The 13,075-nt window shown below is 30.9% G+C and overlaps 1 protein-coding gene across 1 annotated transcript in view; it reads right to left on the reverse strand.

The window, feature by feature from the left end:
- Positions 1-12,041: 12,041 nt before the first annotated feature.
- Positions 12,042-13,075, reverse strand: part of LOC108684909 — an 8,331-nt gene continuing 7,297 nt past the window's right edge. The window contains exon 6 of the mRNA XM_018189452.1: positions 12,042-12,886. Coding sequence (XP_018044941.1) covers positions 12,702-12,886 — 185 coding nt within the window. The 3' untranslated portion in view covers positions 12,042-12,701. The remainder of the gene's footprint in view (positions 12,887-13,075) is intronic.

The raw sequence follows: 13,075 nt of genomic DNA on the forward strand, positions 1-13,075 counted from the left end.
TCTCGATAACAAAGAATCTTATTTTTCACTTTTTTCACCACAAAATTACTATTATTATTTTCTTCCGCGATTAAAACTCCCAAGATATTTCGCGATCTAATCGAGCACAGATCGTGCCGGCAGGACACGAAGGCCACGATCGTGGATTCCACGAGCGGAATTTCGGTGCGACTGCAGTCCTTCAGGGTTTCAGAACTTCCTTATATAACCGCGCGTCTCCCACTACGCGCTTCTCGAGTTTTCGTGGGTCCCCACCCTTACTGACTTGTGAAGAAGCATCCCTCGTAATTATACGTCGTTTCTCAGCATATGGCTTGCCCCGAGGTTTCAATCCTGACCGAATTATTCGGCCTACAAATGAAATGTAGGCCAGCTTGCTTTTATTTAAAGAAGATCGCAATGTTACGAATATTTCATAGTTTGGATTAGAATATTCTTCGCAAAACAAATAATTTTTTTAAATAACGAAGGATTCTGTAGATAATAATGATAAATTGAATAAATAAATATTAATTAAATTAATAAACAACTAAATGATAGTACGAAAATGCAAGAGAATATTTAATGTAATTGATGTAGCATTTAACAATAAGTTTCTTTGTAACAGAATAACTAATGGTTTTCGTAGTAGTGATCGATAATTTTAAGTGAAAAAATAACTGATAATATTTCTTGAAAAATTTCTTTAATCTTTAAAAATTTCTTTCCTTGAAAAATTTTCCATCGATACAACGGCGATATCGTACAAAAGACAAGAAAGTAATTTTTCATAAAGTTTCGTAACTTTTCAATTAGTTTATCTTTTTTAAGCCAAAAATGTGTAACACACAATGTGTAAAATATGATATACAAACGGAAATATATTTTGTAATTAAAATTTAATATATAAATTGTAACTTTTAAATGATTTTTAATAATGTATAATTGTTATTAAATATATAATTAGTAAATGTACAATTATTATTAAATTTTTTAGTTATTATATTATAAATTAACATTAAATTCTACATTGTTACAAGATAAAGAATATGATTTCTATAAAGAATTATGATTTCACGAACGAAATTTAATTCATCCCGTGAGCAAAGTTAATTTCGATTCGTATCCAAGTGCTGCCAATGAGCAGTTTTGTTATAGTAGAAAAGTGGTTGGTTGAAAGGAAGATGACGTTTTTTGAACAATACGCTGTGCAGAAATCTCATATTATGGACCAGAGCGTAGATAATTATAATAGACTTTCAAAGAATGCAGTTATTGCACTGTTATTATGAAGACAGCAGAAATGATTTTCGCTTCATCATCTAGATATGCGTATACTCATCCTTTTTTTCGAAAAAATATGTTTACTTGATTTATAATCAAATTTGTTTAACAAGAAAGATTATTAATTATGAAGTATTTTTTGTATTAAAAATTATATTAGAGAGTTGTAGACTATTTTATTGTCGAGTATATATAAGATATCTTGAAATGTATCTATATAAATGTGTATTTATTTAACAAATATTTTAATTAAATCAGACATTTGAATGTATTTATTATTTATACACAGAATTTAAAATTTCTAAAATTATTATTGTAATATATTGCTAATAATATTACTAATAATATTATTAATAATAACTGTCTTCAACTTTTCGGATTTCTCAGAAGAAAACGGTCACGCTTCAACCTTACCATTATGGTCACGAAATTTAAGTATAATTAAGCGTTCCGCCTATCCAACATCCGGGGAGTCTTAATGTAAGAAAGAGGGTGGAGAAAGAAGATCCAGTATGAGTCCTTGAACGGAAACAGACATAGTGTGGATCAAATGATCGACCAACCCATCGAAGTTTAATATTACACTAAGAAAATTCGTTGCGTACTCCCTTTCCTCTTTATTTTATAGCAGGAACTGTCCACTATTTCCATCCATCTTTGCAATCGGAAAAGAAAAATAAAAGTAGGAGGAAAACGAAGCAAAGAACGAACGACGCGTCGCTCGCCGGAAGTCGCAGCCCGTGGGTGCTGTGCGCTACGTCACAATGCACAGGATGTGTACAAATAAGGGTATTTGTCCACGACGAATGATTGTAGGGTGAAATATACGTGACGCTAAAACGGAGGAACGAAAAAGCCGGGTTGCATCCCTCGCGCTTGTGCCTGACGGTAAAATAGAAAAGGGGCCCGAGCGATCCATTCATCTAGGCGGTATAGTTTAGGGGTGGTACATGGATCGCGAAGGCTCCTTCAATGGACGCGAGAGTGACGTTTCATTGTGGGTCGCGTTTTTCTCACACCTGGACCAGCATGGTTCAGCTCCGCATGTCTTTCGCTTCGCTTGGACAAAAATATTATTTTAACATGTCTTATTTCTGCCATGCAAACAAAACTCAAGAATAATATGTGATTTACATGTTGATTAATCACTCTCCTGATTTTCTGTCAATAACAATTGTCTCATGTAACATATAACTGTGTTCGGCATGAGTCGTTGATCCTAAATGATCTCATATAAATAACTTTTACATTAGTTTGATTGAATTGTCTTTCTCGCTTTTTCTGAAATATTAGATATTTTTTTAGAGATAATTTCTTTTTAAATATTTTTGTAATTGATAAACTATTATTACTATTGTTCTTATAAGTATAGTAAAATCCATAAATCTATAAATTTGTCTAATATATGCAAAATATGAGGAGCTTATTTTTTGATCTATTAAAAAAAAAATATTATCTTTATTTTTTTTATTATTTATTTGCACGTTTGCTTTTTTTATTCCACAAAAAACAATCATTTTCGTTTTTGTTTAATAATGTTTTCACGTTTGTGAATATTTTTGAATGAGAGTTTTGGTTGTTCCGCCGTAGATATTAGAGAAATATTTTCCTAGGATTCGATAAATACATTCTTGTCTTGTCTATTTTCACGAAGCAATAACTATTACGTCATCGCATTGCGTCTCTGCAAGTCCCGTTTCTTATGAACGTTGATTGTTTATCGGCTTTGTAATTCGGAGAACACGAGGGATTACGCAGGTCGTGCGATTATGTCCATTTTCCAGGATTTAGTTCTATCCTGTAAGAGCCAGAACTAAGATCCTCATCTTTTCTCGTCGCATTCCTCGTCTTCCTGTGATCGAGATTTAGATTCTATCTATTTTATCTCGTATTTTACTGCAACCGCTTTCTCAGTATACGCTTTTTGTTTCGTATCCTGAATGTTTGTTATTTAAGATAAAACTTTGGATCTCGCTTTGTAAAATATAAGAATTAGAAAAGAAAAATATTTTGATAATTTTTCTTATTATTTATGTTAGTCAGCATATTAATTGTGTCGCATTATTTCAGACGCAAAATTATGCAAAATCCGCAAACATAGAGTTTATTAATCTTTTGAAAATTTTGACAATTTATCACTGACTTAAGGTATCATTTGCTCATCATTTGTCGAATGATTCTAAAGACCGTTGACTAGTAAAGCAGAAAATTCAGATCGATTCGTTTCGTCGAAGAAAGAAAGCGAAAGCTTTGAAAAGCAGTTTTCGCGTCAAATGTGCTAGTGACAAATTTTTATTGTAGTCGCCTCGCTTCCTTTACTCTTCAGTTTGTGCTGCCGTGCGGAATAAGTTGCGGTACATATTTCTCTGAACGACAGGTGATGGTAAAAGTTACTATTGAAAGACCTCGGATTTCAACTTCTCTAAAGGAGAACTTTGGCGGGGATCGACACAGCTATACTGACAAATTCTCAAAAAGTAGAATTTATAGTCCATCTAGTCCAGCGCGCAGCAGTAGGATCTCAGGTCAAAAGCGTGATCGGAAAGTTTACGACTTTGTCGCGCGGGGACTTTCTGCTTTTCTTTACCCATCTTCCATTTCTTTGCGTTATATTGTGAATGCTATATTACGGCATATTACTGCAGGAGATAGTGTTAGAGTTTCAAAACTTTTCACTTTTGAACATAGACATTTTATATAATATAGGAGCAAGATGGAAATTATTTTAATTTTCGAATTTTAAAATGCACGTTAACATGCTGTGATAAATATTGAACTAACATATATACATATAACAATGTATTGTATTTCTTTAATGAAAAGAAATTATTTTTTCAGTTTGTGTAAGAGTGACTGCGTAATGATATTCATTTTTTCTCATAAAAGAAATATGTGTTATAGAAAATATATAGCGAAAAAGAATTTAAAAATCTTAAAATTCTTTTAGAATTCTTACTTTTAAAACCATTTGCATCTTTTGTTTTATATTTTTTAAATATTCATACATATTACATAAAAAACACGAAAAAATCACTGTTATTTATCCCTTTTTGCAGAAATGATTACTTTTTTTATGGAAATTAGGACAAAAAAATTTTTTTGTATCGTGTAATATATGGAACTTATTCAATGACTTTGAAAATACGAACTTTTCGAAGATTTCGATACGCTAATTACACAGTGATTTGCAACCAAGCAACCTAAAGTCTCGTCAGTCGATCCTTCCAGTCATGTTTCATCTTTCTGAAATAGAAAAGATTTATATGCTCTGACATTTTCCTTGAAGGTTTTGTTTACTCCATTGTAGGAATATGACTTTTAGTTTTTGTCTCTTTTTCTTTTATCAATATAGTGATGGTTATTATTTGTTGTGACCGAAAAATCATTACTTAGATCTAGATCTGCAATACTGCAAATTTTTATGTTGGAAAAAATTTCTAGTACTGTTAAGATATTATGATTAAAAAGCGTCCCCACATTTGTACCATGACACAATCATATTAATTCATATGCTCGTATCACATTACATATTGGAGATCGAGGAGATTGCGAATTAAAGAATTAGAAATCAATCAGATAATTTTAATTTTAATTCGTTTCGTTGTGATTGGCTGAATTCTAATTTTCAATTTACAATCCTCAATCTTCAATGCGTGACGGTTAGTATACATGATTGAATCAGCCGATTTTGAATTTTATTCTTTGTTTTCTTTGAAATATTGTGTGTGTGTGTGTGTGTGTGTGTGTGTGTGCGCGCGCGTGAGAGAGAGAGAGAGAGAGAGAGAAAACATCTAATGAATAATAATTTCTATTCTTTTCTTTTTTGAGATTAACATAATTTTACAAATACTTTTTAAAGATGATTAAAAAATATATGTAAGAGTTACTGAATTTTTATATTTACACAAGTGATGAGAATTAATATAATCCTCATTGTATGTACAGAAGAAAAGAATTATCATGTATATTAAAAATTAATCATGAAAGAAAGAAGACAATATAAAAAGAATTAAAATTCTTATAAAGAGAAAAGAGAACAAAAGAGAGATTTTATTGAAATAAGCATATTAATAATACTTTAAATTAATATTTTAAATTAAAATTTTGTAAATGAACATTAAACATATTACATAGCTGTGTTCGCTTTGACGCTTATAGCGCTTGTGAGCATCAATTGTCTTTGTTTAATATTTAATAAACAATAAGGAAAACGACGCTCAAAGCGTAGGGAGCAACAAAGCAAACTCAGTCATTATATTAATATATATATATATATATATATATGGATGATAATAAATTTTAACACCTTGGTTTTTTTAAAGACAAAATTAAGATTACTTATCTGTCGTCTTAAAATGTTTACTAAAATATATGTATATATAAATAGAAGTATTTTATATTTAAGAAAAACTGCTAAACTGGATATAACATAATTTTTGCGTTTTATATTGTGTAAATGTATTGCATGTGAACTGCAAGTATAAAGCCACATGCAAATCTCCAAATTGGTCGGTACACAAAAGAATAATGCTTTTCGTGTTCTTCACGCCGTTAATTTGCCGTATATCTCTCTCATGATTACAATATTTGGTCTTGCATGACAAAAGCGTCCACAAAAGATAATACAGCTAATATTCGCACGCACGTGCATATGTATAGTTATATATATCCCATCTGTTTCAATGGATTCACCATTTTGTGATGAAAAGGAGAATTGTATTGGACATGCTACCTAATCGTCGCTGAAGATAAAACTGTGAAATCGCGAAAATCACGCAAACCATGAAAAGAATTTTTTATATGAACAAAGATGTCAATTTTTTCAACTTTTTCAAAAGATAATTATGCTCTATGAATATATATTGAATATATATTGATTCTATAAAATTAAATTATATATGCATTACATAAAGAATTTTTTTAAAACATTAAAAATTTTTTTTACTTCTGTTATTATTTTAACGATTTTTGATTAACAAACGTTTCATATAATTTATATTATGGATCAACTAACTCAGGGAATGCGTAATGTAGAATGATTCAATACAAAGTACTGTGATTGAAGAATCATTCTTGAGATAGAAGATATACATAATAAGACTCGCAATTATTGTTAATACATTTATTTGAAATTAAATACAAAGAGGAATTAAGAAGCACTCGGTTAATTTTATATAAGGATCAACGAAATCAGCCTGTTTCAATTTGTTTAATATGTATCATTGAAGATGACCATATTAAAGATCGAACCGTTTGAAATTTGATTTATTTTCTTATATAATTGTTGTTAACTGGCATATGATATTTAATACCGTTCGAATAGCTCTAATATTTTAATATTAAATTTAAATTCTTTAGAGCTTTATATTTTGTTACTTTAATTATTAATTTTTTAAAATTTAGAATAAAAAAATATTTACATATTACAATGTACAATAATTTAAAATCATAATTTTTACCTTGAATCAAAAAGTAACATAGTGATGGATAATCAAGCGATAATCGATTCTAAGAACCCTAGTAGGGCGCATATCGAACTTAACCACATTAAAGTTATGCAGTAAAGCTCGAAGTGGCAAAATTGACTAGGACCTCATCGTGCAATCGCTTATGCTTCTTCATCGTTTACAATGTTCGTAATTCATAAATAACAGTTTTGGTAGGAGCGTCGTGGCTCCGCAGGCGTTTAGCATATTTTATAGAGAAAAGGAACGGAAGAAAAAAAAACGAAAAGGTAGAACATTGTTGGATGCGGGAAGACGGAAATTAAATTCGGTAAGATGAGAGTGGATGCGCAGACGAGATTTTATTTTATTTGGGATAAACCATTCGAGAATTCGTCAATCTGTAGAGATTATTCTGAAGTTATAAATAAATTTGACATACTTAATACTTGATTTAAATTATAAAATTACATATAAAGAATTACATGTAGATAGATTTAATAACAAAATTTTTTCATTTAACAGAATTTTTATATTTTAGAGTTATTTTTGTATAAGATAAGGCGGATTGCAAAATGGCATAAATTAATTTAAGAAACATCCCTAGCAAAAAAAAATTGATAGAGAACAATATTTTATAAAAATACTTTATATATTTAAATACGAAATTTGATTCGTAAATTCACTAATTTAAATCAGATCTTATAGGAATCTTGTACAAATCTTATAGAATCCGATAAAATATGATAGAATTCATATCCGATCAATCGTGATGCTCGCGAGGTCAATGACAGAAAATGATATAAACTTCTAGAAAACAATACAGATTGATAGAAATCCTATCATTCTCAATTGTTCTCTAATAACTTTTTTTTACCGGGAATTAAAGATCATTCAAACAATTTATGCTATTTTCTAATCTCATCTCTTACGCAAAAAGAATTCTACTAAAGTAATAAATTATACACAAAATATTACATCAGCAAAATTCTTCTTATGTAAGAAGCGGAGTTAGAAAATAGCAAAATCGTTCGAACTATTTGGAAAATGTCGAAACAATGCATCTTGAAATTCCTACCTTCGTTCTAGTAACTTTGTTCGATCCAGAGACGCGCGTCGATCATCGAGAGTAGCAGAAGTGTCCGGCGGTATCTGAGATACGTCAAAGCCCCAAAGTTTCGCTCGTGCACTTCGTTGTTCCGAAGAGAGAAGAAGACCATATGGTCGCCGGCGGCACAGGTCATTATTTTCTAGCAGGATTGCTCAGAAGAGGGATCCAAAGGAAGGGGAGCATGGAAAGGAGAGATCGGAACCCACCACGAAATTACTCGAAAATTACTCGGCGCATCTCGCTCGGCTTTTCGTTTTTCGGGGATAATTTTATGATCGGGGATTTTTAATTTGAATTTCAATGCAGAGCGGGGCACACACGATCCTTCTCGGTGCTCCATTCTTCCTGGAACGCGATACTGGAACGATGATTGCCATGATAAAAGTATCGATTTGCCCGATGGATGTTGAAGATATCTATTCCGCTTAAATTATTTCCGCAATAAATTGATCTACGTAGAATTAATCTACAGTAGAACGATACATATATATAAATTTTATAATAAAACCAATCAAGCTTTATTAAATCAAGTTTAATTTTGATATTAAATTTAAAATATATTAAATATTACGAGATGTCATTATAGTGATATATCTATAATCTATAATATATACTACATATCGTAGAAATCATAATTTTTTGTGCTGTAACTTTACACTCTATTTCGATATGTCAGCTGTCTGATACATTAGTAGCACTTAAGATTTAATATACATCGCTTTTTATTGATGTATTAAAAACGTACCGCTTAAAAAGATCATGCCACTAATCATGCGAGGAGGGCTTAAAATATCTTGACAGGGATCATATGTATATATATATATATATATAAACTTAGCAGCATTTTATAAAGTGCGTTGTCATGTATTTTGTCAGTTACTCAAAACTCTAATAATTACTTCCCTTGCTCTTGAGAGATTTCAGAAAGACCTCAGATTCTGAGCATCTATTCTGCAACCTCGCACGAATCTTGTCTGTCTGAAACGTTCTTGGAGTTTACCCTGATTTGCATATTCCTTAAAACATGCAGCAGATAATGGTGTAAGGAACTAAAATGCAATCTGGAACAGAATACCACGGCTTTATGATGCTATAAATTGATGCTATAAATACGCGCGTGTGTAGCAAGAAGTGTTAACTACTTACTCCTTAATTAGAACTTTTTTGCTCACGATGTGATCAGTGATCGTAAACTTATATTTATCGATATGATATTATTTTGATTGGTATATAACACCTATTGCAATATTTGATTGCATCAGTGTGAAATATTAGATCTACTTTATGATAAATAATATTAAGGTAATAAAACGGATACTGAATACATGTGTGTGTTATAATTGTGTAACAAATAAGCGCTCAATTACTGTTTTTTTTCTTTGCCTTGCACTTATTTTTTTTTCTTTTGGCGTTAATCTAGCTCTCTATAAAATAGGGAGTAATCATCCTCTTCTTACCATCTTCTCAACATTTTTTTGGCAGATAGAACCCCACAACTGAACTGTATTTTTTCTTGTCTAAAGATAAATCTGTCTACCCGCGTGCCATATGTCGACTTGATTCTGGAAAGCGTTTTCCGATTTCTCGCGTGCAACAGATGGCCGGGTTGGGCAGATCGTTCTTCTCTCCAAGGATCTGGAAATCCTATGGGAGCGATTCTTCGTTCTCCGACATGTTTTCCTTAGTCATGAACTGGCAATTTATATTATGTATTGGAATATTGCTCAAAAGATACACACACCACACACACACACACACACACACACACACACACACACACACACACATATAATATATCATATAATTTTGAAAAATAATATGAAAATTTTGAATTAAAATATATCTAAAGAAATATTCTAAATAATTTTATGCGTAGAATCCTCGAAAATTATTTCAAGAAATGTAAAAAAAATGAAAGAAATGAAAAGAAATGAACAAAAAATTAAAAAAAATTTTGAATAAGAAAATTTTTTTTCCTTTGACAAAATGGAAACACTTTCTCACACACACACCCACACACACACACACACACACCCACACCCACCCACACACACACACACACACACACACACACACACACACACACACCAACCACACACATACGCGCGCGCGCGTATACCAAATGTATGTGCAGATGTGATATCTATAAATTCCAACGAATATTTTAATAAATTCAAAAGAGATAGAAATGATGCGATACATTGCAAAAAGAATGTCTGTGGGAAGAGACGATCTTCTATTATAAATCATAAGGATGATTATGTTAAAGTCCGCTAGGGTCAGCTCATTAGTTCGCGAAATCGTCCAATTTCTCTTTTTATCTCTTCCCAAGACTATTTAGTCGGAAGGGGGTGATGGGAGGCAAGACGAACGACGTAGAAAACAATTTGGACGTTCCATTTGAGACTCGGGTAGTGCCTTAATTAGTTCTACCAAAGTAGATTACCAATCAGCATTTACGATACGATGATTTTTACTACTACTGACCGTAATATTCGAAATCTTTTAAGTATGATAAAAGATAGGATATCGATACAAAATGCATTTTTCCGTTTGTTTCGACATCATTTGATGGAAAACGTAGAAAATGTAAAAATATTAATTCCAAAAATTTATTTTTGTTTTTGCTGCATATATTTCACGATGAAAATTGATAATAAACCAAAAGAATAGATATATCTTTTAAAAATATAATTAAAAATATAATTAAATGAAATAAATCTTTATTTATATATAAAGCAATATCTTATTAGAAAATTAATCAAGCAAAAAATAATTGTTATCCCTTTTAATAATTTACTAGCGAATGTATAATAAAGATTGTATAATAATAATATTACTAACAATAATGTAACTGCTTGAATAAAATATGGAATTGTCCAAAAAGTGGATCATTTTTTCAATTCAATAATTAAAGCGAGAAGTACTTATCTATCCACGTGGAAACAAGAAAAGGAAGCAACCTATTCAATTTCAGCAAATTTCTCTCTTCCCTTCCTTTCCTTAAGCCAATCCTTCGAAGGAAACTGTTAAATCTATTACGGCTGTAAAGCTCGATCACGATCACGTCCCGTGAAGAGGGTCGAGGATCGAGTCTCAAGCGGCGAGTTGCGTCTTAGTAAGAAAGGGGGTTAAAAGGGAGAGACAGAGAAGTGTGTTTTGTAGTTTCGGTGGGCCTGGTCGCAGGTAGGCGGCGAGCGGACCCTGAAATCACTGGAAAAATGAGGGGGTACACAGACCCCCACAAGATTTCTTTTTTCTTGTTCGAACGCGATATAATCGTTTGTCCTCTCATAGAGGGTGGACATAGAAGAATGGCAGTGAAAGGGATGGAAACTGTGCGTAGCAGTTTTATCTCTCTCCATAACTTTTTCAGTTTGATAATTTCATTCTGTCACCGCTGATATCCACCGTCGATGCACGCATTAATTCTTTTAATATATTTGAAATTAACATTTGTATGCTAATAACAATAAATTAATAAAATATTAATTTATAATAATAAATTACATTCTTCATTTATTTATGAAAATGTGGAAATAATTTCTATAATATTAATATGAAGATTATTCGTGTTAACATGAATCTTGCCTTTATTTTTTAAATGCTTTTTATGATCCTCGCACCGAAATCGCGCACGCACGCACGCACGCACGCACGTACGCACGCACGCACGCACCACACACACATTTACAATTACTACTACTACTAAGTTATTTTTTTACCAATATTTTAACAAATTATATTGATAACATGTATTAGACAATGTAAAATAAGACTTTCAAAATCAAAATGAGACCTTAATTTAAGTTTTTGAAAATATCAGAAAGATCTATAGTTTTAATTGTAAAACTTGATAACGATTTATGAGAACGAGCAAAGTGTGATATAAATAAAGAGGAAGATTCAAGATAGAGTAACAAATCAGAAGAACAGACTTTATCTGTAAAAGAAAATCCTTATCTGTAAAAAAGTCCTTATCTGTTCATCTTGAAAGAGAAGAGTCACTAAGATGAAGATGCTTAATTCATTTCGTGGAAATACCTTATCGGAATATTAACGTATTTCTTTAAATGTAGATACAAAGAAAGTGATAGTACTTTGGATAAATATAAATAGGGACACAGAGAACATATATTTTTTATTCAATATTACGTATGATTATCGAATTTAAAAAGGGGATCTTTTAACACACATAATTTGTGATAAAATAATCCCTGCAATCTTATTTTCTTGTTTAATCAGGATCTACAACTCCTTGTCGTTTTCTTAAATTATTCAGAAATATAAGAATACATTTTTTACAACTAATTTTACTTTATCTTAAATATCTTAAGATATAAATTCTTAAGAAATGGAGATCTTTAATTACGTATGAAATACATATGTATATTATATATATAAATTTGTTTATATATTTAATATGTTATCATATAATTTTAAATGAATTGCTATTTACAAAGAACTACATCTACGACGAGAATCTAGATCTATAGATCTTTTCAGAATTTTTACACTCACGTACAATGTCTCTACTTATTCTTAAGAATACATCATAAACATCATTATCAGCATGCGAAGAATTAAAAGGATAAAAAGTGAAAAATAGAAAGTGGATAATATCTCTTCTAATTGATTAGAGAAAGTCAGTCTCGAATCGTTAAAATGTGCAGATCAGTTCCATCTCTGTACAAATCAGTTCTGTCTCCGAATGCTAATCTTAGCAAACTGTCTATAGTAAAGTAGTGTAGTAAAAGCTTGGAATATCGAGTTATTTTTACGAGTATTATATTATCTTTCTCTTTATGTGCGTTAAATGTGCCTTTGAAAAATTTTTTAAGAAAAGTTCATAAACATTAATATCTTTGATGATTTGTTAAATTTCACACAGTCGCTGAGAGCTGTTTATTGCTGTCGTTACTATTCATCGCATCTACCTGACCTGAAGTCTTTGACGTTTTATCTATTGCGTCTGTTTCTTGATTCTTCTCTAAATCGACGTAATATATGTACCACGCGGCGTAACAAAGCACCATCATCTCGATTAGTATCAGCGCGTTGCATGTCACTGAAATCGAGAAGAGGAAAATTATATGAAGCGACATTATTACTTGTATTACATTAACTTATTTAATTTAGAGAAAGAATTTATTACCATTGTAAAATGTTTTAAAAAATTTATTTTAATTAATTAATTATAATTATTTTTATTAATTATAATTATTTTAAATATCTATTTATGTTCTAAATATAGATT

This window comes from Atta colombica, unplaced genomic scaffold (assembly GCF_001594045.1).
Source record: "Atta colombica isolate Treedump-2 unplaced genomic scaffold, Acol1.0 scaffold141, whole genome shotgun sequence".
Taxonomy (NCBI): Eukaryota; Metazoa; Arthropoda; class Insecta; order Hymenoptera; family Formicidae; genus Atta; species Atta colombica.